At 45.3% G+C, this 27318-nt stretch overlaps 5 protein-coding genes and 2 long non-coding RNA genes across 7 annotated transcripts in view; 3 read left to right on the top strand and 4 right to left on the bottom strand.

The window, feature by feature from the left end:
• Positions 1-13615, bottom strand: part of LOC110260327 (uncharacterized) — a 55170-nt gene extending 41555 nt beyond the window's left edge. The window contains exons 1-2 of the long non-coding RNA XR_014844243.1: positions 13480-13615; positions 2224-2310 (exon numbers count right to left, since the gene is read on the bottom strand). This is a non-coding gene — a long non-coding RNA (uncharacterized LOC110260327). The remainder of the gene's footprint in view (positions 1-2223; positions 2311-13479) is intronic.
• Positions 2740-4920, bottom strand: H2BC21 (H2B clustered histone 21). Its single transcript, XM_003355214.6, has one exon. It carries the CDS (start codon positions 4882-4884, stop codon positions 4504-4506), a length of 381 nt encoding a protein of 126 aa, XP_003355262.2. The 5' UTR covers positions 4885-4920; the 3' UTR covers positions 2740-4503.
• H2AC20 (H2A clustered histone 20) lies at positions 5156-5649 on the top strand. The gene has a single exon (XM_013997204.3). It carries the CDS (start codon positions 5210-5212, stop codon positions 5597-5599), a length of 390 nt encoding a protein of 129 aa, XP_013852658.1. The 5' UTR covers positions 5156-5209; the 3' UTR covers positions 5600-5649.
• Positions 5704-6198, bottom strand: H2AC21 (H2A clustered histone 21). The gene has a single exon (XM_021089925.2). The coding sequence runs from the start codon at positions 6148-6150 to the stop codon at positions 5758-5760; it is 393 nt and encodes a 130-aa protein (XP_020945584.1). The 5' UTR covers positions 6151-6198; the 3' UTR covers positions 5704-5757.
• A 3547-nt stretch (positions 13616-17162) lies between the features above and the next one.
• On the top strand, positions 17163-18341 carry BOLA1 (bolA family member 1). The gene is made up of 2 exons (NM_001243396.1): positions 17163-17252; positions 17616-18341. The coding sequence occupies exon 2, from the start codon at positions 17619-17621 to the stop codon at positions 18030-18032; it is 414 nt and encodes a 137-aa protein (NP_001230325.1). The 5' UTR covers positions 17163-17252; positions 17616-17618; the 3' UTR covers positions 18033-18341.
• Positions 18342-21246: 2905 nt separating this feature from the next.
• The window catches only part of SV2A (synaptic vesicle glycoprotein 2A), a 14790-nt gene continuing 8718 nt past the window's right edge, over positions 21247-27318 (bottom strand). The window contains exons 7-13 of the mRNA XM_001926762.5: positions 27057-27167; positions 26787-26875; positions 25684-25848; positions 25347-25480; positions 24302-24508; positions 23569-23728; positions 21247-23175 (exon numbers count right to left, since the gene is read on the bottom strand). Of these exons, the coding sequence (XP_001926797.1) occupies positions 22992-23175; positions 23569-23728; positions 24302-24508; positions 25347-25480; positions 25684-25848; positions 26787-26875; positions 27057-27167 (1050 nt within the window). The 3' untranslated portion in view covers positions 21247-22991. The remainder of the gene's footprint in view (positions 23176-23568; positions 23729-24301; positions 24509-25346; positions 25481-25683; positions 25849-26786; positions 26876-27056; positions 27168-27318) is intronic.
• Positions 23696-27318, top strand: part of LOC146404091 (uncharacterized) — a 24686-nt gene continuing 21063 nt past the window's right edge. Inside the window, exon 1 of the long non-coding RNA XR_014844250.1 lies at positions 23696-23818. This is a non-coding gene — a long non-coding RNA (uncharacterized LOC146404091). The remainder of the gene's footprint in view (positions 23819-27318) is intronic.

Below are 27318 nucleotides of genomic sequence, written 5' to 3'. Positions count from 1 at the left end.
CAGATAATACACAATATGTGATACAAACTATCTATAACGTCAAAAAGCAAACCAGCAGTTGTCTGAGGGCAGGGATGAGGGTAAAGAAGGACATTGGCAAAGGGGGCCGGAAGGAAGAATTATAAAGGGGCACTAGGACACTCTTGGGCTGGGTGGCATGGATATGTCTGTTATTTTGATTGTAGTGATGTTTTCTTAGGCATATATGTATGTCTAAACTTAGACAATTTTACTTTAAATATGTCCAGTTTATAGTATGCCAATTATACCTCAGTAAAGTTTTGGGGTTTTGTTTTTGTTCTTTTTAAACAGAGGTGAGAATAGTAGAGAAATTAGGTGACAGGTGTCCTTTGAAGTGGAAGATTATGGTCTTGGCTTTAAAGAAAGCTCTGGCCAAGCCAGAAAGAACAGGCAGTCTCGTCTAGCCCTGAGAAAGAGCAAATGGGTTTAGAGGAAAGTGACTAGACTGTTTTAACTAGAGCAGAAAACCTGTATAGTAGTTGGAGTTAGAGCCATGAAAGAAGGAAGAGGCAGATTATGCAGGGCATGGAATATCAAGCTTTTCTTTTTTTGTCTTTTTAGGGCGGCACCCACGGCATATGGAGGTTCCCAGGCTACGGGTCCAATCCAAGCTATAGCCACCTGCTTACGCCACAGCCACAGCAACGCCAGATCCGAGCCACATCTGCAACCTACACCTCAGCTCACGGCAACGCCAGATCATTGACCCAATGAGCAAGGCCAGGGACTGAACATGAAACCTCATGATTCCTAGTTGGATTTGTTTCCACTGCACCATGACGGGGAATATCAAGCTTTTTAAAAGTGTGCATTGGGTTGCAGTTCCACCACATACTTCCTAAACAACCCTGGATGAGTTATTTAACTTTTCTGAGATTCAGTTTCCTTTGCCTATAAAATAAGCACGGAACTTATCTTAAATAGTGGCTGTGAAGATTCAGTGAGGCAATGTGTGTAAACCACATAGCAGAGGACAAGGTCAATAGTCAAGTGACTGATAAGTAGAAGCAATTATTATTATAACAATTATGTTTCTCTTTCTTTTTTTTAGGGCTGCACCCATGGCTGGGTTTCCAGCCTAGAGATCAAATTAGAGCTGTAGCCACCAGCCTATACCACAGCCACAGCAATGCCAGATCCGAGCCGAGTCTGCGATCTACACCACAGTTCACTCATGGCAACACTGGATCCTTAACCCACTAAGCAAGGCCAAGGATCAAACCTGCATCCTCAAGGATACTAGTCAGATTCGTTTCCACTGAGCCACTCTGGGAACTCCTATAACAATTATTGTTATTAACTCCAACTTAAGCAATGCACATAGATGTTAGAGAAGGAGAAAAAAGAGATCAAAGAGGTTCTTCGGGAAGATAAATCTCACCATCACTAATTACCTCCCCTTCACAGTTAAAATATCAAACTCTAAGACCTCTTCCCCTTCCTCACTCTGTAACTTCCTTCCTAGTAAGCACTATGCTGACGAGGAGCCCACAACCGGTAACCAAAGTAAACTGAGATGAGCTATGGCCTCTGGAATGGAGAATGAGAGCTGCTTCCTCCTTCAACCAAGGATTTCAGCCACCACCACCACACCATAAATTTATACCCAAGGTGCATCCCAAAAATAAAATAGGTGATATTTCTTTTAACTTTTTTTTTCTTTTTTTAATGGCCACACCCTCGGCACATGGAAGTTCCCAGGCCAGGGACTGAATCTCAGCCACAGCTGTGACCTTTAGCCCACTGCACTGGCCAGGGATGGAACCCATACCTCCGCAGCAACCCAAGTCACTGCAGACAGATTCTTAATCCACTGCACCACAGTAGGAACTCCCCTTTTAATCTTAAATTTTTTTCTTTTTAGGGCTCCACCTGTGGCATATGTAAGTTCCCAGGCTAGAAGTTGAATTGCCAATGCCACACAGTAATGCCAGATCCAAGCCACACCTGTGACCTGTGCTGCACCTGCAATCCATGCCACACCTTGCAGCAACACCCCATCCTTAACCCACTGAGCGAGGCCAGGGATTGAACCTGAATCCTCATGGATACTAGTTGGGTTTTTAACCCACTGAATCACAATGGGAACTCCCTTAATTTTACCGTCTTTTCTTTTTTTTCCCCAAACTCCCTTAATTTTAATTTTAAAGCACAGATATTCCTCCACAACCCCAAATCCAGCTTTTTAAAGAAGGAACTTACTTTCTCAAGTCCCTTAATCACCGAACTAAGAGTTTATTCTCTGTAGAGTTTCTGAGGAGAAGCCTCTCTGAGTCTCAGTTTCTTCACCTGTAAAATGGGAAATAATAACTGTAACTAATTCATGAGGTTCTTGTGAGGATTAAATGAGTCAATATGTATAAAGGGCCTAGAACATTGTCTGGCACATAGTAAGTACTCCACAGGTGTTAGTTTAACTTTATTAAGGACTTTGTTTTTTCTGTCTTGTTCATAATGCTTCTTGTTTGCGGTCATGTTTATTTGCTGCCATTTGTTTGTTTTTGTGGTCATGCATTTTTCAATTACTAAGCGTTGACAGTATCCTCAGAACAGGCTCTTTCAGCTCCAGCGTTACCTCTGAAGTAGAAGTTTGGTTTATGGTTTATAAATATTCATCTTCCAAGTCAGAGGCACGCAGCTTCTCCACAGACCCAGTAGTCATTGTATCTGTTCATTTTGTTAGAAAATATATTGCAGGCAAAAGAATCCAGCCAAACCTTTAAATTAATTGGTAACTTTATTAATAACAACAGCATCTACACACATCTGAAAAGACACATCCAGGAAGCATAAGATCTATTCAGTCTCTGATAATGTCTGGAGTCCGTTTGAATTCATGAAACCCCTGCAATCACCTCCAGGACCCCTTATTCAAAAGCAGAGCTGAATAACCGATCAGATCATCAGTGTCTGTATCAACAAAATCAATGCGTGGACTGAGAGACTGAGCATTCTGTAATTACAGGAAATAAAACTAAAATGCAATTGTCCTCGAATCTGAGGATACAAAAGAGGAAAATGTTAGCTGCATGACCAGTGGTCCACTTTGCTCCTCTCAACCCCATTTTTAAAGGGATATTAACCTTGTCTATTTTATGGGGTCTCCTAAAAAGCAAATGAGACGGTGAGTGTAAATTAAAAGCCATCTCAGTGGGGAACAAAGGGTCAGGATGGAAGGAAAAGTGCCATAAAGAAAAAGGAAAAGGATCTTTCCAGTGGCCAATGCTCTGAATTTAATGAAAATTCAAGCAATTAGGCCAAACTGAGAAGCAAAATTGATTTAAAATTGCCACTCCCCGTTGCGCACACACACACACAAATTTTAACACAGGCTTCCTCCCAGCTGTTGCTCTGAGGTGACCAGACAGACTTTGGGAAGGAGCTCCAAAAACATTCCCATCTTCATCATGTCTTCACAGACATCTAACCATACTCATCCACCTATGGAAGCAATTACAGAGGTGAGACAGAAAAAGTGATACAATATTAAGGTTTTAAGTGTTCACCAAGCACTGGTTGGCATTGACCATATAGAGGAAAACCAGACCAGCAAAGTTTCTGTTAAGGGCTTGAGAAGACAGACCGTAAATAAAAAAATACAATTTCTGACAGCTGCTAGGAGGAAGATAAAACAGTGAGGGACCAGTACAGGCAGGAACAAGAGACGCAAATTCCTGAGTGGATGACTTGGGAAGGTCTCCAAGAGGTGACTTTTGAGCCCAGACTAAAACGACCAGCGCCTTGCAGTGACCCGAGGCCGGAGCGTTCCAAGAAGAGAGAACTGAATGCAAAAATGATCCACAAACAGAAATAGGGATTTCAAAGGGCCCAAGTGAGCGCCGGCGGGAGATTTTGAATATTCATGTCGTCCAATCAGGAAAAGGCTGAGACCAGGCAGCGCGGGCTCCGCAAGAAGTACCCTAGCAGCGGGTATCCACAGGAGGCTACATCTCAGGGCATAACTGGCGACCGGGCACTCAAGCAGCTGCCAGTTTCTCTGGACAATTCTTCAGGGCTGTGACGCAGTGTTCGCAGGACCTGGGCTTAGTTATGTTCTGGGGTCCTTTCTTAAATGAGAATAGCCCGAAATCAGTTTTGGAACACCAACGAGACGTATCCAACAGAGCCACCAGGATACAACAGTCTAGGATCAGACGATTGGGAGGAGCAGTCTCAATATCCTAATTTAGAACTGACTCATAGTAAAGCTAAGCAGCCCAGAAAGGGAGTTAAGACGCGCCCTACATTCAAAAGCAAAGCCAATCACGCACCAGAAACCTCAAGTCGGAAGAGCTTAAAAAGGTACGAATGCCTTCTTACAAGACCTTTTTAACCAACTAGAACTTACTTTGTGAGAAGGAACTAAGAGGGAAAACAAGTGAACAAAGCTCTTTTCTGGTGACTAGGTGGGTGGCTCTGAAAAGAGCCTTTTGGAGTCAAGCGGCACGGCGACTCGAGCGAGCGCCACGTCCCGGCAGGGACTCACTTGGAGCTGGTGTACTTGGTGACTGCCTTGGTGCCCTCGGATACGGCGTGCTTGGCCAGCTCGCCGGGCAGCAGCAGGCGCACGGCCGTCTGGATCTCCCGGGACGTGATGGTCGAGCGCTTGTTGTAATGAGCCAGGCGGGACGCTTCGCCCGCGATGCGCTCGAAGATGTCGTTGACGAAGGAGTTCATGATGCCCATGGCCTTGGACGAGATGCCCGTGTCCGGGTGCACCTGCTTCAGCACCTTGTACACGTAGATGGAATAGCTCTCCTTGCGGCTGCGCTTCCGCTTCTTGCCGTCCTTCTTCTGGGCTTTGGTGACGGCTTTCTTCGAGCCCTTCTTGGGCGCGGGAGCAGATTTTGCTGGCTCAGGCATTGTGGAACACAACACCGTTTAGCAAAGAAAAGAAGTATGAGAATGGGCGGGCCTGATCCTTTTATAACCACCGTATGCAAATTAAGGCTCCAAAAGTCTTCGGTTTCCATTGGACCGTGTAGAGACCTTGCGTTATCAGTAATGTCTACGCAACAACACCGACGCTTGACCTTATTGGCCACTTCTGGAGCCAATTTAGGACCAATGAAAAACTCGTTCCTGACCCCACCCCTAGGAAAGCTTATAAAGGCTTTCCAGTTGCTGATCTTTCAATCTTGTTTATTGCGAGAATCTGCGTTTAGGCTTCTAAATCTTCTTTTCAGTCATGTCCGGTCGTGGCAAGCAGGGAGGTAAGGCTCGCGCAAAAGCCAAGTCACGCTCGTCCCGCGCAGGCCTACAGTTCCCGGTGGGGCGAGTACACCGCCTGCTGCGCAAAGGCAACTACGCCGAGCGGGTGGGGGCCGGCGCGCCCGTCTACATGGCGGCGGTCCTCGAGTACCTGACCGCGGAAATTCTGGAGCTGGCGGGCAACGCGGCGCGAGACAACAAGAAGACGCGTATCATCCCTCGTCACTTGCAGCTGGCCATCCGAAACGACGAAGAACTGAACAAGCTGTTGGGCAAAGTCACCATCGCCCAGGGCGGCGTCTTGCCCAACATCCAAGCTGTCCTATTACCAAAGAAAACCGAAAGCCACAAAGCCAAAAGCAAATAAATCCTGACACAGTAAACCAAAGACCAAAGGCTCTTTTTAGAGCCACCCAAGTTTTCAAAAAAAGAGCTAACGCGCTATTCTGTGATCAGCCCTTCATTTGACACTTTGGTGGCTCTTAAAAGAGCCTTTGGGGTGAAAGGGGATGGTGTCAGGCCTGATTACTTATTCTTGCCAGGCTTGTGACTCTCCGTTTTCTTGGGCAACAAGACTGCCTGGATATTAGGCAAGACGCCGCCCTGGGCAATAGTGACACCCCCCAGTAACTTGTTGAGCTCTTCGTCATTTCTCACGGCTAGTTGCAAATGGCGAGGGATGATACGGGTCTTCTTGTTGTCTCGCGCCGCGTTGCCCGCCAGCTCCAGGATTTCCGCGGTCAGGTACTCCAGCACTGCCGCCAGGTACACCGGCGCGCCGGCCCCCACCCGCTCGGCGTAGTTGCCTTTGCGCAGCAGGCGGTGTACTCGCCCCACCGGGAACTGCAGGCCTGCCCGGGACGAGCGCGACTTGGCCTTGGCCCGAGCTTTGCCTCCCTGCTTTCCGCGTCCTGACATTACGGCTAAAAATGCAGTTACAGCTTCTTTTTCAAGGAGAAGGATGTGGAGAGGATAACCAATTTGATGTAATTTATAAGAGCTACCGGGAGGGGTGAAGGGAGGTGGTTTGATTGGCTAAAAGCGGAGTATGATCAAATAGCCAATAGGAAAGCGGAAAACAGACTCTTCGTTTGCATCTCTCACTGTGAGGAAATGACGGATCTTGTACGTACCTACCAATCGCTGTGAGCCACATTAAAGCCCCATATTTGCATGCCAGGATTTTTAAAGAGGAGGCTTTCAAGCAGGACACTGTTTCTGTTTTGTTTTTTTCAGTAGCAGTTTTTTGTTTTGTTTTGTTTTTTCCCCCCAGCGTACCGTGGTAGGATTTCTTTCCACTTTACGGCAAGGGAAATCAAAAGGACTGCAGAGAGCCTCCAGGAGATACGGTTTACTTCCATTCACGGGTACCGGACTCTGCAGCTTATTAGCCCCTTCTGCCCTAAATTACCCTTCAAGTCCCTCCCCTTCGGTCTCGTCAAAGCCAAGTTCCCTTGAAGAATATAGTACCGCGAAGGCCGCCTCCTTTCTTTCAATTTAGTCGTTGACTGCGGTGTGGCTTCGCGGGATCCCCACCTGCCTGGGCTCCAGCTGCACGAAGGGCTAAAATAGATTTTTGTCATCCTTTTGACCTCTAGGAGGCGTCCAATACCGCCTGGAAACTTGCTCCCTTGGCCTTCAAAATGTCGCCCTCCTTCTTTCCTCATTTTGCTTCTATTCCTCTGCCCTCAATAAATCCCGTTGTCCAGCTGGGCTCTGCCTTCCTACTCGCCCCTCCCCCACACTCCCATTCTTACTCTCCCCGACGTCTTACTCCTTGCATGCTTTCAACCAACATCCACATTTGTTTCAGAAGCTCAGACTCATACCTAACTGCTTATTGGATACTTTAGCCTGTTTGTCCCAACAATTCTATCCAAAATCGAACTCATCCAAACAACTCCCACTCGTCTGTCTTTGCTCTCTTTCCCTGAATTTCACCAACAGTCCTCCAGGTACCTAGGCCAGAATCTACTGTTCCCTGAATATCCAGTGTCACTTCTTTAACTTCAGCCTTTTCCTCCATGATCCTCTTGTATGCTTCATCATTGCTCTCTTAAACTTCAGTAGCAGCCCCTAGAAACTCCCGTGTATAATCCTGCACACTTTCCATAGCAATCCTTCCTGAAAGTTCTATTTCTTCCTCCACAGCTTCCCATCCCTGGGAGTTCTACATCCCCACACTATTGTCACACTTTCCTGAGTATCCCATAATGACCTAAGTATCCTATAATAATAGAAGGTAGAATGCTACAGAGAAAACAGACTTAAATTCTATTCCTTGAGCCTTTTTCTAGTGCTCCTCATATATCCTCACCTCCGTCCAACTGACATTTGTGGAGTAATGCTACCTATCAGGCAATGGGTATACAGATAATTGAGACTAGTACAAAGTGATCTGTAATAAGATGCCTCTAGAAAATGGAGAAAATCTACTGAACTGTGGAAGTTAAAATGGTTAATATCGGAAGTTGAGTGGAAACAAATCTGACTAGCATCCATGAGGGTGCAGGTTCTATCCCTGGTCTCACTCAGTGGGTTAAGGATCCAGCATTGCCAGTGAGCTGTGGTGTAGGTCGCAGAGACAGCTTGGCTCTGACTTTGTTAAGGCTGTGGCTTAGGCCCTGATTTGACCCCTAGCCTGAGAACCTCAATATGCCGTGGGTGCGGTCCTAAAAAGATAAATAAAATAAAACAAAATAAAATAATAAAATGGTTAATATCAGCTATCTCTAGAGATTACCGCTAGCAAGAATGCTGGTATAGATTTGTGAAACACCCAAGTACAAAATAATAAGAGTGTTTCCTCAACAGTAGGATATAACTGAAGATAATTCCAATCCAACTGATTATAGCATTTCAGAAGATGAACATGTTAATAGAAAGATACGGTCCACATACTGTCTAAATGGGACAATTACAGTAGGAATGTGTTATGTTTAACACTAAGAGTGTTTGCTATACAGAAAGGTTTAGACTATTATAGAAGGTTCCTTGGTTGTAAAAGTATCAATTTGTTCTCATAGCCTGGGTGAAATATTTCTGAAGACTATCCGACTCTCTTAGCTCAGATTCTGTGCTCAATTAACAACTTTCCAATTCTATTTCAAGATAAAAGTATGAGACTGAGAAGGGGAGAACTGGGATGGGAAGACATAGCTATCACTAGAAGTTAATGAAATTTCATTTTGAACTATTCATCAACCTCTTCTGCTAGTGCGACTCTCCCAAAGATTCGAATCAACTCTGGAAGTTCCAATAGTGTCAACTTTTCAGCCCTACAGGACATAGAACAAAATACAGATAGTGGTGACCCCATGACAACTCTGGTACCTTCAAGGCCCTACTCATCTCTCAGTCTCTCTGACCTCTGATCTTTTTTTTACTTCTATCACAGTGACCCTGTGCTGTTAGGGAGGGTGAAGGGAAAAGAGAGTATATTGAACCCTTATTATGAGATAAGCCCTATGCTAGGTGAGCTCCCAAAGTAGATACACAGTTGTACCTTAGTACCAATGAGGACCCCCAGTCGATACTAAAATTGGAGGATGTTCAAGTCCTGTATATAAAATGGTATAGTGTTTGCATGTAACATAAGCAAACCCTCCCAGATAAATTACCTCTAATACCTAATACAATGTAAATGTTGTGTCAAGAGTTATAAATACAATGTAAATACTATGTAAATATTATGCCAGTGAAGGCAAATTCAAGTTTTGCTTTTTGGAACTTTCTGGATTTTTTTTCTTAATATTTTCCATCCATGGTTGATTGACTCCTCAAATACAGAACCAGTGGATACAGAAGGCCAACTGTAATTGTTTGTATCACAGATAAGGAAACCGAGACTCAGAGGAGTTAAAGCACTTGCTGAAGGTCACAGAGCCACTTATAAGGACATGAGTAGAACCAAGGTTTTCCTGACTCAGTCTGTTCTTCATCACTCTCCCATTGCTTAGCTAACGAGCCTATGGACTTCATGAAGTCACTTAGCTTACCCAGCCAAGGTTTCTCCCTCTGTTACAGAGAGGGAGAGGGAGAGATCGTGAGAGAGGGACAGAATTAGATTTAATAGTTTAGACTCCATCCAGCTATAAAATCTTCTTAGATAAGTCCAGATAGGCCAATATCCTATACAGGTTATATCAGGCTCAATTACTATCTATTGCTCCCCAGAGCTCCTTTCCCAGCATTCTTACTAGAGCTATTAAAACATAAAACGGAGCCAGCCATTTGTAAAAGTAGTACACCATCACAGACAAACAGGCTGGATCTTAGCTCCTTTAACACCTCTGGGGTTTTTAACCAAAGGCAACTGAGTTCCTTGCTAGGTCCTTCCTGCCTAGTTAATCAAACATTTAGTTTGCATTCTAGTTCCATTCTATATTCCAACCATACTCCTCTCCCTTCCCCTTTTCTTCCCATCTCTCCTCAACTCCACCCCCAGTCGCCTCTGTACTGAGCTGCTCATCATTCATGAGATGAGCAAGGCCTTTACAGAGCTCCCTGCCATTGCACATACAGCTAGAATGCTTCAGCCTCCTCTTGACCTGCAGAATCCTCTGCATCCTTCCAGCTTCCAGCCAGTTATTACTTCTTCTTTCATGAAGCTTCCCTATTCCCACACACAGCCTCAGTGCACCTACATCTCTTTGTTCATATCCTGGAGATAGCATTTAAGTACTCCGTCCTTTACTTTGACCTTGGTCTCATATCCTTTCTGTGAACACTTCAAAGGAGAGACCATGTCATCTTTACCTTTATCCCTTCTACCTGGCTCCTGATAGGGTAATTAAGTGGTTTTTGCATAAATAAATAAAACTGTACCTTTTTTTCACCTGCAGCATATGGAAGTTACCAGGGTCAGGGTCGAATCAGAGCTGCAGCCGCTGGCCTTTGCCACAGCCATAGCAACGCTGAGTCCAAGCCACATCTGCAATCTACTGAGTGAGTCCAGGAATCGAACCTGCAGCCTCACAGATGCTAAGTTGGGTTCTTAACCCACTAAGCCACAATGGGAACTCCAAAACTATATTTATAGAATTAGGATCTTTTTTCTAAAATATTTCTCTTTAGTCAACAAACCACTCTCTAAATGCCAGCTATAAACAGTAGACTGTGGTCTTTTATATTATAAAAGCTATAACAGGCATTCCCACTATAGCAGAGAGGGTTGAGAATCTGACTGCAGTGGCTCTGGTTGCTGTGGAGGTTCTGGTTCCATCCCTGGCCTGGTGCAGTGGATTAAAGGATCCGGCACTGCCACAGCTGCGGCATAGGTCACAGCTGCCCCTCAAACTCAATCCCTGGCCTGGGAACTTCCACATGCCATGGTGGCCATTTAAAAAAAAAAAATAGAAGTTTGACAATTAAATAAAAATACACGCTACCATAATAGAGTTGTGACAACAAATGAGAATAAATGTACAGAGCCTGGAAACTGAGAGGTCCAAATCCTGGATTAGGAGGCAGAATAGCTTAACAGTTAAGAGTCCAAATTCTGCAGCCTGACTCTATGGGTTTTTTTGTTGTTGTTTGTTTGGTTTTTTTTTTTTTTTTACCAGATCTGTGACCATGAGCAAACTGCCTAACCTCTAAGGGTCTCTGCTTCCTCAATGATAAATCAAGAGTAATAACAACAGCTACTTCCTGGACTTGTTGCAAGAATTTTAAAAGTTTAGACATGTAAACCCTTTAGAATAGTACCTGGCACCAACAAAGCAGGGATATCTCAAAAATTCTTCAAATGAATTTGCCATTTCAGAAATAAACACTGTGTTTACCCTATGACCTAGCAATTCCACTCCTGGATAAACACCAGACAAAATGTTTACATCCAAAAAGCATGTACAAGAATGTAGTATATTCCTATACTGCAATACCCCACAGCAATAAAAATTAACAAATTACTGCCACACACATGGATGAATCTCATAGACAATGTTGAGCAAAGAGAAACACAAATGTATTCATACTATGTGATTCTATTTATAAGAAGTTCAAAAAACAGGTAACACTAATCTATGGTGCTAAATAAAGGTTAGAATGATCACCTGCAGCAGGCTGGTAATGACTCCTCTGGGTGCTAGAAATTTTCTGTGTCTTGATATGGGTGTACTCGCATGTAAATGTAAGCTGTACATTTAAGAATTGTATATTTCTTGTGTGTAAAGTATACATCAATAAGCACAAATTAATTTTTTAATGAATAAATACTGAGGTAATCATCATAGGAAAAAGGATGAATACTTTTTTGGGCATTCTTTTTTTGTTTTTGTTTTTTTGACCATGCCCACAGCATACAGAAGTTCCCAGGCCAGAGGTCAAACCCACACCACAGCAGCGACCCCAGCCATTTCGGTGACTGTGCCAGATCCCTAACCTGATGCACCACAAGAGGACACTTTGTTGGGTATCTTAATCCTCACATTACAGATTAGTGTTTATTGTTTTTTAATTACACTATAATCTCTAAGTGCTTAAAGCCTCTAAGAGTCTCAATCTGTCCATGAGAAACCTTCACTAAATAGTAGCTATTGTTATGACAATGTTTTTTTTAGAAACAAAGACACTGAGTTTGCCCTATGGAACTTGCGATTTACAAAGCTTTCATTTATTTTTGCAACAGCAATAATAATAGTGGGAATAATAATGATGTTGGCCCTCTCTATTCATACTCTAGTTCACTTATCCATCCAATACTTTTTTTTTTTTTTAGGGACACACCCACGGCACAAGGAGGTTCCCAGGCTAGGGTTCCAATCGGAGCTGCAGTTTACAGCTGCTGGCCTACACCACAGCTGCAGCAATATCATATTGGAGCTGCGTCTGTGACCTACACCACAGCTCATGGCAACTCCAGATCCTTGACCCACTGAGTGAGGCCAGGGATCGAACCTGAAACCTCATGGTTCCTAGTCAGATTCATTTCTGCTGCAGCACGACGGGAACTCCATCCCATACATTTTTATTGAACACCCAAGTACGCCAACAATGGGCTTGGCATAACACATCTGGAATGTAGCGAACACATTCCCACTGGCCACATCTCTCTTTCCATATGGTTAGTTCTCGCTAGTCATTCATATCTCAGTTTAAATGTCGCCTCGACAGCAAGACCTTCTCTACTACAGCCTCCTAACATCACCACCACTGTCACTGGATTAGCAAATTACAAGGCCCTAACCAAAAACAAGTCCTATAGATTCCATCTCCTTAACAGCATGCTAATCCATTTACTTCTCTCTAGCCCATCTCCTGCCTTCACTCAGACTACCGGTCACCAGACTACTGACAAAGGCTTTTCTACTCTTCTCCTTACTTCCATTCTCCCCACTCCCCTGATATATTCTTCACACACTAGCCAGTGATTTTCTAATAGAAAATCTGATTCTTTTTTCACTATATACCTTTTCCCAGATGATTTCACTCCCCTCACCCACTTCCCCATATATCCCCTCCTCATTTCATCTTCAGTAACTCTTGCTTCAGATATACTTCTCAGATGCTAAAATTAGTAGACAAAAGCTTAAGGAGAAACAGAACATTACAAAGACTAAAAGTATCTCCTAAACCACAAATGGAAAAAGAATAATCTTACAATGGAGGAACCTGCGAGACACCACCTTAATCAATTTTTCAGAATTATCACTAACAATAGGATAAATCTAAGTACATGCCACTATATGGTTCAGTGAGAAGGACTCAATATCACTTCTGCAGTATTCCTGCCAAAAAATGTATATCCTAAATCTGAATCAGAGGGAAACATTAAATAAACCCAAATTGAGGGATAGTCAACAAATTAAATGGTCTGTACTCCTCAAATATGTCAAAGTCATGAAAGACAAAGAGTAAGAAAGGATTTCAAATTAATGAAAACCAAAAATACATAACAATTGAATATAGCATATGAACCTAGATTTGATACTGACCCAGAATTTTTTTTCATTTTATACAAAGGACATTTACTGGGACAATTCACAAGTTTTGAGTAAGATCTGTAGATTATAGTACTGTATTGGTGTTAATTCCCAGAATTTGACAATTATGTTGTGGTTATGTGACAGAATGTCCTTTTTTGTTTTGGGGTTTTTTTTATTATTAATATATGTTAGCAAATATATGTTTACTAAATATATGTTAGAGTTCTTCAGAGAAACAGATATATATGGAGAGAGGATATATATGGAGAGAGCAAGAAAGAGCAAACGAGAGAGAGGGAGAAAGAATAAGGAATTGGCTCACCATGATAATGGAGGCTGACAGGTCCTGAGATCTGCAGATTGAGTCTGCAAGCTGGAGAGCTGATGGTCGTTTCAGTTCAAGTTTGAAGGCTTGAGAACCAAGAGAATGAAGGCTGTAGTTCCAGCCAAAGGCTGGCAGGCTGGAGACCCAGGAAGAGCCAGTGTTTCAGTTCGATCCTGAAGGCAGGAAAAAAAGCCAATGTCCCAGTTAAAGTCAGGCAAGAAAGAACTCCCTCTTTCAGGGAGGGTTAGCCTTTTTGTTCTATTCAGGTCTTAAATTGATTGGATGAGACCCTGCCACAATAGGGAAGGCAATCTGCTTTGCTCAGTTTATGTATTTATTTATTTATTTTTATGGCTGCACATGGGACATAGGACAGTTCCTTCATCAGGGAAGTGAATCCAAGCCGCACCTGAGATCTACACTGCTGCCGCTGCAGGTCCTTTAATGCAGTGCACCAGGCAGAAGATCTAACCACAGCAACCCGAGCCACTGCAGTTGGATTCTTCACCCACTGTGCCATAGCACAAACTCCAGTCTATCCAAAAACACCATCACAGAATCACCCAGAATAATGTTTGACCAGATATCTGGGCACACTGTGGCCCAGTCACACTGACAAATAAAATTAACCATCATAGGTAGTTAGAGGTAAATGGGCTTTATCTCTGAAACTTAAACAGTTCAAGAAAAAATTACATATATAGATATATAAAAAGAAATAAAGCCAACATGATAAAATGTTAATATTTGGATAATCTGGTTGTCAAGGTGAGGGATACACAAGATTCATTTGTGCTATTTTTTTAATTTCTGTAACTCTGAAAGCACTTAAGATAAAGTTAAAAACTAAAAACACACACACATAGACTCATGTATCCAACATGCCGTCTCTTCTTGGATGTCAGAAAGACACTTCCAACTCAAGTCCAAAACAGAAGTGGGCACCTAATCTTCCCCTTCCCACCCTTCCAAACCTGATCTTCTTTCAAAATTCTATATCTTAGAGAACAAATGCCATCCAACCAGCTGCACAAACCTGAGTTATCGTTCACAGTTTCCCTCCATATCTAACTTGTTACCACATCCTGTAGGTTTTACCCTCCTAATATATATTTGTAGCCACAATTTCTTTCCATCTCCACCACTGCCACCACCACCTGGGTCCAAGTCATCATCATCTCCCACCTAGACTGCTACACTAACCTCCCAATTGTCTCCCTGCTTGCACTCTTATCTCCTCTACAATTCTCCACACTGCAGCCAGAGATTGTTGCAAAGAACATATTTATTTTATTTTTGTCTTTTTAGGGCCACACCCGCAGCATATGGAAGTTCCCAAGCTAGGAGTTGAATCAGAGTTGTAGCTGCCAGCCTACACCACAGCCACAGCAACGCTGGATCCAAGTCACGTCTGCAACCCACACCACAGCTCATGGCAACGCTGGATCCTTAACCCACTGAGCAAGGTCATGGATCGAACCTGTGTCCTCATGGATACTAGTCAGGTTCATTACTGCTGAGCCATAACAGGAACTCCCAAAATACATATTTAAAGATGACTAAGTGCAATGCATGATCCTTGATTGGCTTTTGAAAAAATAGTTACAAAATACACTAATGAGACAACTGGGGATATTTGTATATTAGATAATTAGATAATAGATAATAAAATAATTAGATAATAATTAGATAATAAAACTGTATTATTAGATAATTGTATATTAGATAATAAAATTGTATAAATAGTAAATGTTTTAGGTGTGGTAATGGTATTGTGGGTATGTAGGAAAATATCCTTGTCTTAGGCAATATATGCTAAAGTATATAGCAATGAAATGTAAAGAGTTTTGCAACTCTCAAATGGTTCAGCAAAAATGATAACAATTTTTATTTTTATTATATACACACAAAGAGAGATTAAAAAGCAAGTCTGGCAAAACATTGTCAGTAAATCTAAGCAAAGGATAAATGGGGTGCATATTGTACAACCTTGCAGTTGACATTATGTTAAAATTTTTAAGTGCGATAAGGGTATTGTGTTTATATTGATATACAGAAGAATATCCTTGTTCTTAGGAGATATGTATTGGAGTACCTGGGGGTGAAATGTCATGCCATCTGCAACTTATTTTCAAATAAAGTATATAAACACATTTTTAAGTATATAGATACACATAAACAACTTAGGAGTTCTCTTATGGTACAGCAGGTTAAGGATCTGGCATCATTGCAGCCACCATTCGAGTGGCTACTGTGGCATGGATTGGATAACTGGCCCAGGAACTTCCAGGTGCCAAGGGTGTAGCAAAAAACAAAAACAAAACAAAACAAAAAAACCCTTAAATATAAATGTATATATGTACAAGCATATAATAATATACACATGTAAAAAATGGTGAAAGGTAGATGATATTTCTTTATACTATTCAACTTTTCTGCAGGTTTGAAATTTTTCAAAATTAGAAGTTGGAGGAATTCCCTAGCGGCACAGTGGGTTAAGGATCCAGCATTGTCGCTACTGTGGCTCTGGTAGCTGCTGTGGGGCAGGTTCCATCTCTAGTCTGGGAATTTCTGATGCAGTCAAAAAAAAAAAAGTATGGAGAAATCTAAAATATAGACTGAATTGACAAATTACATGTCATCTGGGAAAAATCTTATCCTGTTAGTATCCCTGTTTTTATTGTATTTATTTATTTATTGTTTGTCTTTTGTCTTTTTAGGGCTGCACCTGCGGCATATGGAGGTTCCCAGTCTAGGGATCTAATCGGAGCTGTAGCCGCCGGCCTACACCACAGCCACAGCAACGCCAGATCTTTAACCCACTGAGTGAGGCTAAGAATCGAACCCGAAACCTCATGGTTCCTAGTCGGTTAGTTTCCGCTGCGCCACGTCGGGAGCTTCCCTGTTTAAAGCCTTCCCTGGCTTCCACAGCTCCTAGGATAAAGGCAAAACTACCTCAGGAAGCCTACAAGGCTCAGCATGATTTCCTGCCTCTTCCCCCCACAGGCCTACACACTCCCTCAGCTTCCCATCACCATCATCTTGGCCCCGTGGGGTCCAACCATACCTAACTACACCGAAAGGAACACCTCCACCCCCACCCTCACCCCCATCCCACCAAAGTTCTTTCTCCTCTAGGCCTTTGCGCATGCAGCTACCCCCCTATGAAGAATTGAGAATGGGGTTTTGTGTCTCTTCTAAACTCTTCCTCTAAGTTTCCTCTGCTCCCCCAAGCCTCGACAATATGCCGCTCTAGCATCCTGTTCTTGGCCTTATTACAGCCCTTGGCACATGGCATTACAACTGTCCGCTAACTTGTCCATCTTCTCCAGTGTTCCATCAACTGCCCGAGGACAGACAGGGCCTGTCTTACCTCTCCACCCTCCGGGACTGGTCCGATGCAAAATAATTATGTATTCAATAAATGAAATAGATTTCCACAATATATGGAAAATAAAGATGTTGGGCTAGCTGATCTACAAGACCTATTGGAAATAAAATGAATTGAAAAATCTCAATCCCAATTGCTCAGGAATTTCCGTTTTCTTTGCAATTCCTCGGGTTCACAACCTCTGACGACCTCACAAATCGGGCGAAGTAGAGACTACAGTTCCCAGAAGCCCTCGGGGCATCGAATAGCACCTGCCGGGTATCGCGTAGCGGAGACTGCATTTCCCAGCGTGCCTCAGGACGCGAGATTTGCTTTTGGCTCTGACCCTCAGCCGTTCCTTCCGGGAGTCGGAACTGCGGTATTCAAGCCTGAGTGCAAGGTAGAAGGGGCCCAGCCTGGGGTTCAGAGGGGACACAGAGACACTGCTCAACCAAAAGCCCAGAGTTGCACATACCCTACTCTTGCAACCTCCATCTTATTTTTTGCGAATCACCTTAGTAAAGAACATGCCTCACTTCTGGCCCTGTGTACTCTACAGTCGCCCATTCGCTGCCCAAGGCGGGAGGCCAGATTTCCCCCACGTCACACTGAGGAAAGGGGCGGTGGCTCCCGTTTCACTGTCCCGCGGGGCGGCGGGCTCCCAGCTGGAGCCGAGGCCGGGGCTGGGATAGTTGAGAGACTGATCTCTCACCAAGCGAGAGGCCCTGACCCCTCACTGCTCCTGTCCTTGTCTCTGCTTTAGCCGATGCTGAGTGGGCAGCTGGTCGGACGCCTGTTCTCCATGGCCGGGCGCGTCTGTCTGTCCCGGAGCAGCACGGGAGCAGGGACCATCGGTCCCGTCGAGGCCGCCATTCGCATGAAGCTGGAACAGGCCCTGAACCCCGAGGTGCTGGAGCTGCGTAATGAGAGCGGTGGCCACGCAGTCCCACCAGGCAGTGAGACGCATTTCCGCGTGGCTGTGGTGAGCTCTCGCTTCGAGGGATTGAGCCCCCTACAACGGCATCGGCTGGTCCACACGGCGCTGTCCGAAGAACTGGCTGGGCCGGTCCATGCCCTGGCCATACAGGCGCGCACCCCTGCCCAGTGGAGAGAGAACCCTCAACTGGACACGAGCCCCCCTTGCCTGGGCGGGAGCAAGAAAACTCGAGGAACTCCCTGAGTCTTGAGAGAGGGAGGACGAGGAGCCAAATGGGTTGGGTGAGAATAAACTACTGGGGCCTTCTTCCCTTCAATATCTGTAAGAGATGAGGACCCTGGGCCCCATTCAACTGGCATATACTTATTCTCTGGAGACAGCAATTCATTTCACATCAAGGCTAACCCAAGGAAAGAGTAGAATCTCTCTCTACAGCTCTTGGCCTGGACCATTCAGGAAAATGTTTTGTGTTAAATTGTGACTAAGGAACCACCAGACCTTATGAGTTGCAGATAATTCTGTACATTAAAAGAGAAATTATCGTATGAAGTGAATTGCTGTGTTATTAATGGCCTTTTGAGTCAGTGCTACAGATGTTCTTGGGAGGAGAAAGATACTTGAGGCCTAGGATAGTCAGGAAGGGATTCATTAAACCAGAAAGGAGAGGACAGTTGTTGCAGGTAGGGGGAAGAGCCCAAGCAAAAGCATAGAAGCTGGACTGGACAGAGAGTGACAAGACAGCAGCTATAGATGCATTTGAACTTCAGACTTGGGGAATGTTTGGCTTTCTAACAACCTATTCTTTTCCAAAAGGATTACATTTCTTTGTGGAAAAATTTTTTTTTTTTTAACTATCACTAAAGCAGTGAAAAGATGATAACCTAGGAAATGAGTATAGAAGATGGAAAAAACTTTATGTGGCCTTTTTTCATATGAGCCTTCCAAATGTCTTATTTCTGAAGAGAACTCAAGTAGTGTCTAGATATGCAACTTTGTAATGATCTCATGTGGAGATGGAAAGTACTAGAGAAAAAGCTTGATTAAGGTGTATGGACTGTTTCTGGCTGGAATTTAGGATGCATCTGGTTGAACAGTAGGAAGTCATTGCAGAGTTTTAGGGAAAGGCATGCTAAACAGCATTTGGGAGCAGATTGATCTGACAGTGATATATAAGTGAGTTGGCATAGGAGATTGGAGGCACAGAAATCAACCAGTGGTGAAGATGGAACCCTGACCTAGTGGTCAGCTGTGGAAGTGGAAAGGAAGGAGTTAATTTGAGAGTTCCCATTAACAAAAGAAAAGAAAAAAATGGAAAATAGATTTCCCACTGTGGCTCAGCACATTAAGGACCTGATGAAGTCTCTCAGGATGCGGGTTCGATCCCTGGCCTCACTCAGTGGGTTAAGGATCCAGTGTTGCAGCAAGCTACAGCATAGGTCAAAGATGTAGCTTGAATTTGGCATTGCTGTGGCTGTGGAGAAGGCCAGCAGCTGCAGCTCCAATTTGGCCCCTGGCCTGGGAACTTCCATATGCCACAGGAAAAGAAAAATAAGCAAAAGACTTGATTAGACTAGAAATGGACTAGAGCGAGAGGAGAGCCAGTTGTATCCCCCCAGGCAGTGGTTTTCAGGTTTCCTCACAGATGTGAATTCCCAAGGGAGCTTGTTTAAAATGTGGATTCTAGGTCGTCTCTCTTCCAAAAAAGGATTCAGATTCCACCAAGTTGAGAATGGAATCTAGAATTTGTATTTTTAAATGACACAAGATAATTTGAGGAAAGTTGGTTCTATTCTCAAAAATATTATTCTAAGTTTTTGTTCTCATATCTGGAGTTTTTAGATTTCTTAAAATTTATTTTTAAAAATATTTGGAGTTCCCATTGTGGCTCACTGGGTTAAGAACCTGACATAGTATCCAAGAGGATGAGGGTTTGATTCCTAGCCTGGCTCAGTTAAGGGTCTGGCGTTGCTGAAAGCTGTGGCATAGGTCACAGGTCATAGATGCGGCTTGGATCTGGTATTGCTGTGGCATAGACCAGCAGCTGCAGCTCCAATTCAACCCCTAGCCCAGGAATATCCATATGCCTTGGGTGTGGACCTTATAAAAAAACCATTATTGTGGCAAAAACTCTTAATGTTAAATCCACCTTCCTAACAAAACTGTAAGTGTACAATGATATTATCATTGACTATAAGAACGAGGTCATATAGCAATCTCTAGAGCTTACTTATCTTGCTTAATTGAAATTTCCTGTCTTTGACTGGTAATTCTCTATTTTCTTCTCCCCCTACCCCTGGCAACCAACATTCTACTCTGATTCTATGAATTTGACTATTTTAGATAACTCATATGAGAGGAGTCATGCAGCAGTTATTTGTCTTTCTGTGACCGGCTTATTTCACTTTAGTAAAATATTGTCATGGCTTATCCATGTTGTCAGATATTGGAGAATTTCCTTCTTTTTCAAGGCTGACCAGTATTTCTTCGTATGTATATACTATATTTTCTTTATCTATTCATCTGTCACTGGACATTTAGGGTATTTCCACATCCTGGCTACTGTGAATAATGCTGTAGTGAACACGACAGTGCTAATACCTCTCCAAGATCCTGATTTCAATTATTTTGGATAAATCCCCAGAAGTAGGATTGTTAAATCATGGTAGTTTTAGTTTGGGGGGTTTGTTTTTTGGGAGGGGGGGTTGGCGGAGGTTTTTTTGGTTGTTTTTTTTTTTTTTTTTTTTTTTCTGGCTGCACCTGAGGCACACAAAATTTCCTGGGCCAGGGATCAAACTCACGCCACAGCAGCAACCCAAGCTGCTGCAGTGACAATGCTAGATCCTTAACCTACTGTGCCACAAGGGAACTTCTCTAGTTTTAATTTTTTGAGGAAACTTCACATTCTTTACCAGGGTGGCTGCACCATTTTGCATTCCCAGCATCAGTGTACAAGGGTTACAATTTCTCCGTATCTTTACCAACACTTTTTGTTCATTTTTGTTTCTTTGATAATAGCTATCCTGACAGGCGTGAAGGGATATCTCACTGTGATTTTCATTTGCACTTCCCTGATGATTAGTAACATTGAGCATTTTTTCATAAGTACCTATCGGCCACTGTATGTCTTCTTTGGAAAAAAAGTCTGTACAAGTCCTTAGCCCATCTTTTAATCAGGTTATTAGTTTTGGGTATTTTTTTTCTTTTTGCTTTTGAGTTATAGGTTATTACCACAAGTTTTCAATTCTGGGAAACTAAGAGGACACCCAATCTGTAGAAGCAGAAAGGTCAGAATAGAAAGACCAACCTAGGAAGTAAATATGATGCATCATGTTATTCTGGCCTTCAGTTTGGAGGGAGAGGAGTTGTTTTTCCATCTCACCGTCTTCCCCTCCCAGGACCATCTCATGATGCAGAACAGAGTTGGATAGAGATGGAGGCAAAGAAGCACACATAGACATTTTGGATTTTAAGGATTTGTTTCCTTTTTATTTTTCATCAATATTTTCATTTCGTTTTTCACATCAACAGAGTTGGGTGTAGGGTTCCCCAGGAGGGTAAGGGAGATGGGTGGGCCCCTCCAGGGGGGTGCAGGTGAGAGAGCTGCGTCCAGTAAGTGAAGGGTGAGGAAAGAGGGCACACACTCGTACACTGGGCACTGGAGGAGAAGGCAGTCCTTTGAGCACAGACACCAAAGAGTTAAACAGTCACCACCTGGTTCAGTGTTACAAAATGGGAGTGACCACAGGGTGGGGACACCAGACGCAGCATGAGGAGGGGGAATTTGGATTTTCTTTTGTAGTTGTTGTTTTCACTTTTTTCCTTTTAACTTTTTTTTTAAACATTTACAAACAGCTAAAAACTACAACACATCACAGCTACAGTGGGGGGAAAGGGGCACCAAAGAAAGCAGCCACATGGAGTAGGGTGGGGCAGGGGCAGCTTAACCCTCAGGGGCTTATCCTGTGGAAAGGGTGAAATGGGGAAACTGAGGCTTCTGGTCCCTGCATTAGGGGTCCCTGGCTTACTGCCTAACCTCTTCCCACTTTAGAGGAATTGCTGGGAAGGCCCCCGTTTCCTGCCCCTGCCCCAGCTCCTTGTGCTTTTTGATCTGCTGGTTTGACCATATGCCTGGTCCCTTTCCCTCCCCTGCTTCCCCACCTGTGAGGGACAGGTTGGGGGTGGGAGGGCTGCTATGCTGATCCTGCCTGTGCTATAGTGGATAGAGCCTCTCACTCAAGAGGAGGCCTGTGCTTCTTGAGAGAAGGGGAAGAGGTGGACCTCGTCAGGTGACCTCCATCTCCCTAGACTGTGGGACTCTCATCCCAGCCCGGCCTAGGGCTCCTCCCATCCAGGCCTGGCACAGAAACAAGATTAGGGGAGGTACTATGGGAGGCAGGGTTGCGTGTGAGTCCACTGAAATGACTCGTGGCTTGTATTTTGGGACAGTATTTTAGGTTTGTATATAATGACACCCCTACCCCACGGCACATACACACGCACACCTAAGTGTACACACATTCGCACACACACTCCTGCTGAGCTGCCTCAGAATATATAAATAAATAAGAATTAGAAAGCTAATATCATAGTATTCAGGCTTCTTACTTGTACCCCAGACTGAAGGGGAAGTGGAGGCCAGGGGGCTGAGGTTTATTGCTACTCCCCCAGCATCCAACAGGTGTGAGAGGGCACCAAAGGCCCTTCCAACTGTAAGAAATTCTTTTGGTCCATGGTCTACACCAAGCCCCAGCTCCCAACATAACCACGTGCCTATAGTTTCACTAGGACCCAGGCAGAAGGAATGAGGGGGGAGGCAGGAAGCCTGTTCTAGAGCCCCAGAAGCCGGGAAGAGCCAGGGCCGCTCACTAACACTGGAGGAGAAGGTGGGGCCAAGCCTTCTCTTGTGCAAAGTCGAGGGAAGTAGGAGGAGGGGAGTAGAGCTGGACCCCAAAACTAGAATGGAGGAGACTTCCCTGTAGTCCCTGCCCATGGGGCACACATATGCATACACACACATACACACGTGCGTGCGCGCGCGCACACACACACACACACACACACACATGGCTGAGACACCAGACATGGGGGGTGGGGGCAGGAGGGGTGAGAGCTTTGGGGGCCAGGATGGCAGGGCAGGGAAGGGGAGGAAGGGGTTGTCGGTATCACAGTGTGCCTGCCACCCCTGAAGCCCCAGAGACTCCCTCACTGCAGCACCTGCCCCCGGGTCTCAGGCAGCTTCAAGGCCAGAGAACTACCAAGGGCAAGGGCAGCTGAGGCAAAGAGGATGGGGGCAGCCTTGGTGATTCCCACAAAGGATGTGAAGATGCTGATCCCCAGCACAGCTGCCAGCTTACACAGGGCATTCAGGAAGCCGAAGGCGGTGGTCCTGCTCAGGAGTTCCCCAGCACAGCATGCAGCACAGAGGGGCCCAGCCCAGGAGGGAGACAAAGAAGAGGCAGGGGAGGGTTTAAAGGGGAAGAGTGGGGAGGTGGGAAAGTGGAGAGACAGCAGGCAGTGTCCATGAGGGAGAGGAAGGACGGAAAGATCAGAGAGATGAGGGGTGCACATCAGGGAATGTGGACAAGTTGGGAGGCGAGGGGGAAAAGATACCAAAGCATTAGGTTCGCAGTTAAGACTTCAAGGGGTAAATACATAAGCTACCAGCTTCTAGAGGAGAAACTTATGGGGAATGTGTACCCTCTTACCCCTGAAGATGCCGTTCCCAATCAGCCCCCTTCCTCCCCCTTTTTTTGCCCTGCCCCCACCACACGCCAACTACCTCTTATCGGAGGGGTAGAGTTCAACAGTCAACACGTCCAGCGCGTTCCAGGATGCAATGCTGACCCCCCCAAAAAGGCAGAGCAGAGCAATCATGGCTGACTCGCTGTTTCCAAAAGACAGGAAGAAGCAGGAGACGCAGGACATCACACTGGAGCCAGCTGGAGCAAGGGAAGGAGAAAGCAGTGTGGGCCTGGCCACGACAAAAACCACCAGCACTGAGGGGAGCCCAGGATGACTCTTTTGCCAAGGTACCCCAAAGGAAAGCTTTTCACTCATCCCCAACCTCCCTCATGATTGTCTTTTTATTAACATCAGTACCAACCACTTCTTCAGTAGCAGCCGTGGACCAAGCAACTTGATGGTTTAAGCTCACTGCTAATCTGTCAGCCTCATGAGACAGGTGCTAGCATCACCCTCATGTTGCAGACAGCTGGGCTCAGAGAGGTACAGTAACTTGCCTAAGGTAGGTGGTAGAGCTGAGATTCCAAACCCATGACCTCAAAGCCTGTGCCCCTAACTTGCTATTCTGCCTCCTTCCGGCCCCCAGAGGAACTTCCCTGCCAGGCGCCACCCCATCCTGCAGCCACCCCTAAGCTGAAGACATGAGAGACAGAACCTTCTCTGGCTAAAAGCTCTTCCACAGGCTGCGGTGAGAAGCCAGTTGGCAGCCTTCCCCTCCCTGCCACCCCCAATCAGTTCTTACACATCACCCCCCAGCCTCTCCCTCTTACCAAGCATTCGGAGCCTGCCAATCTTGTCCATGAGCAGGGCAGACACGATGTTCCCAGGAAGCACAGCCAGCGTCCCCAAGAAGCTGACGAAATAGACCATGTAGGCACCTTCACCTGTCCCGGTCACGTCCAGTGGGCAGCCCTCCTTGTTGTGCAGGAATGTGCTGTTCACCAGACGGCTGTTCACAAACTTGTACTCAAACAGGTCTGGGGGGAAGGCCAAGGTGACAGTCATGGCAGATGTGAGAGGGAGGCTGCCGCTGCTTATGCTCAGGTCTCTGCCTTTGTGGGCTTTAGCAGGGACGGCTCAAAGCCATTCAGGGCACTCATGGCAAAGCATCAAATAACATCACAATAGGAACCAGGACTCTTTACAGCACAGAGTGACCATAGGACTGTGGTCAAGTGAAACACTGTGACAGGCTGTTCCTAAGTTTTCTCAATAACAGTGTCTGCTTCTTTCTTGTTCATTCCTTTTGTCTGCTCTAGCTGCCTGCCTATAAGCAGTAACAGTGCCACGAGTTTAGGAAAAATTACTGAGCAAAATATTAAAAACCATTAAAGTCCTATCCATTATTTTTTTCTGAAGGGTGGGAAAGCTCACCCACTACTCCACTGAGAAGTGGGGAACCTCAGTCTAGCTCACAAAACCAGCATCTCATGTGCATATAGTTTGAGAATCACTGTTGAAAAAATGGATTAAGGCACTGGCTCCCTTTTTCTCCACAAAATATCCCTTTTATTGTTTTTCTTTTTCCCAAGGGCTCTGTTTTGAATGATTTCTGCTCTCCTCAAAAGCGCATTATTACCACACTGCGTTGTTTCAATTCCAGCCAAAGGCAAAGAAACTTGATGTTTTTGTCAGATGTTTTGTCAGATGTCAGGTGGTAGCTAAGAGGACCCATATCACCTCCAAGGCCCCAGAGAGCTCAGCTTGAGACCCTGAACTAGGGAATGAAGAAGGTTCCTTCTCCCTTCAGACCAAGGCCCACCCAACCCTTTGGTCTGATAGCCACTGGCCGCTCTGGTGTTATAGAACGCTTACCAGTGTTATAAAACACGGTGTTGATGAAGGTGCAGTTGCGGAAGAAAGTGTTGCTGGATGTGACGTCCTCGAAATAACACTCCTCAAACAGGGAGTCCTCAAAGGACACTGACTTCAGACGCAGCCCGATGAACCTGTGAGGCCAGGATGCTGCGAGCACTTCCCCCTCATCCCTATGCCCTCCTCCACACCCACTCCCTTAGGGAAGTAATGGGAAGCTGCAGCAGTGTGGAGAACCACCAGACTTTGCCCCCAGACACCTTATCTCAGAACCCCCAGACCCACAAAAGAGGCAAGGGCTAGAAGGGACAGAAAGAGTGAAGTGTAAAGGTCCTACTTGTCATTGAAGTACTGTCCCCCTCGGTGGATCTGGTTCTCCAGGGTGAAGTTAAAAGTCACATGCTCTACACGCTCCCCAGGGAACACTTTAGTGCGGGCTGCGTAGTCTACCGCTTGGAGATGGCGGATCATGTCGGGAAACCAGACAGTCAGGCCATAGTAGCTGACGAGTCAAGGGCAAGGGAATCAGACAGAGTTCAAGGATTAGAACCACACAAGCCAGAAGCGGAGGGGAATAGAGGAGTCAGCCCATGAACCAGGCTCGCCTCCCCAGCCTCATCTCTCACCTCATCTCATCTTTCACCAACTGCTATGGTTCTGGGGGACTTTAGCTTCTTCCAACCCTCTCACTACACTCTTTTTTTTTTTTTAATTTATTTTATTTTTTGTCTTTTTAGGGCCACACCCGCGGCATTTGGAGGTTCCCAGGCTAGGGGTCTAATTGGAGCTGTTGCCGCCAGCCGGCGCCACAGCCACAGCAATGCCAGATCCGAGCCTTGTCTGCAACCTACGCCACAGCTCAGGGCAATGCCAGATCCCTAACCCACTGAGCGAGGCCAGGGATTGAACCCACAACCTCATGGTTCCTAGTCAGATTCGTTTCTGCTGCGCCACGACGGGAACTCCTCACCACACTCTTTATTGCCTGCCAGGCATTTGCTCTTCCCTCTGTTTAAAATAGTCTCCCCATCCCACCCACAGCCTGTCTAATACCTGTTCATCCTTCAGCACTTAGATCTGGGCTGGAAAGCCCACTCACGGGCTCCTGGAGCACTTCCCCCACCGTGGCACTCATCACACAGCTTTATAGCTAGTTTTGTCTCTAGCTCTCTGACCAAAATGTAAACTCTGTGAAGCCTGGGACCACATCTGTTGCATCCCGGCCAAGTATCCAGCACAGAATAGAAACTTAATACTGTTCAGCCTGTAATATAAGTTTGTTGGATTGATCAGTGAAGCAGAGGAGCCAGGTGGAGGGTCAGGGATCTAGACAGCATCTTCCCTCATTATTCAGTCCCTTCATTTCCACTTTCTTCATCTCTCTCTCAACCCACAAACCATCACATCCAGCACAGACCACCTGCCCCCACACCTCCTCACCTGAACGACATGGTGAACCACACACCCATCATCATCAGAGTAATACGTCGATATTCTGGACCAAAACAGGAGAGAAAATTCCCCCAAACCTAGGTGGGAGAGAGCAAAGTCAGACAGTGGCTGCTAGCAGTAGTTTTAGCATCTACAGATCCCTGTTTTCTGCCCTATCACCTCCCTTCAGTTCATGCATCACACCCACACCCAGGCTCAAGCCCCACTTTCTTCTCCATCTCTCCCATTCCCTTCTCTCTCTCCACCATCCCCCATTACCTGCCCTCCCAGGCTCAAGGCCCGGACCCCCCATCGCTGATACCAGGTCCCTGTGTCTGATTGGATCTCAATCAACTCATCTTCTTGATGAATTGTCTTAATGTGGGTTACCTGGGATCAAGAGAAGGAATGAGCAGTCACACAGCCTGTATTTTCCACCCCTTTCAGGTACCTCAGTTTCTCCTACAGTAGCCAGATAGGAGGCAGGGGCACATATGATACCCCAAGAGATCTCACTGAGGGAGAATGTGGCTGGAGTTGC

This window comes from Sus scrofa, chromosome 4 (genome assembly GCF_054392235.1).
Source record: "Sus scrofa isolate SSC_HxYL_T2T_F1_AM1 chromosome 4, Sscrofa_HxYL_maternal_Yorkshire_Landrace_v2.0, whole genome shotgun sequence".
Lineage (NCBI taxonomy): Eukaryota > Metazoa > Chordata > Mammalia > Artiodactyla > Suidae > Sus > Sus scrofa.
This window is presented reverse-complemented; position numbering and strand designations above follow the sequence as displayed.

Bases quoted from the DNA above. Each gene is read 5' to 3' on its own strand.
- H2BC21 (XM_003355214.6), bottom strand. From the start codon at position 4,884: ATGCCTGAGCCAGCAAAATCTGCTCCCGCGCCCAAGAAGGGCTCGAAG.
- H2AC20 (XM_013997204.3), top strand. From the start codon at position 5,210: ATGTCCGGTCGTGGCAAGCAGGGAGGTAAGGCTCGCGCAAAAGCCAAG.
- H2AC21 (XM_021089925.2), bottom strand. From the start codon at position 6,150: ATGTCAGGACGCGGAAAGCAGGGAGGCAAAGCTCGGGCCAAGGCCAAG.
- BOLA1 (NM_001243396.1), top strand. From the start codon at position 17,619: ATGCTGAGTGGGCAGCTGGTCGGACGCCTGTTCTCCATGGCCGGGCGC.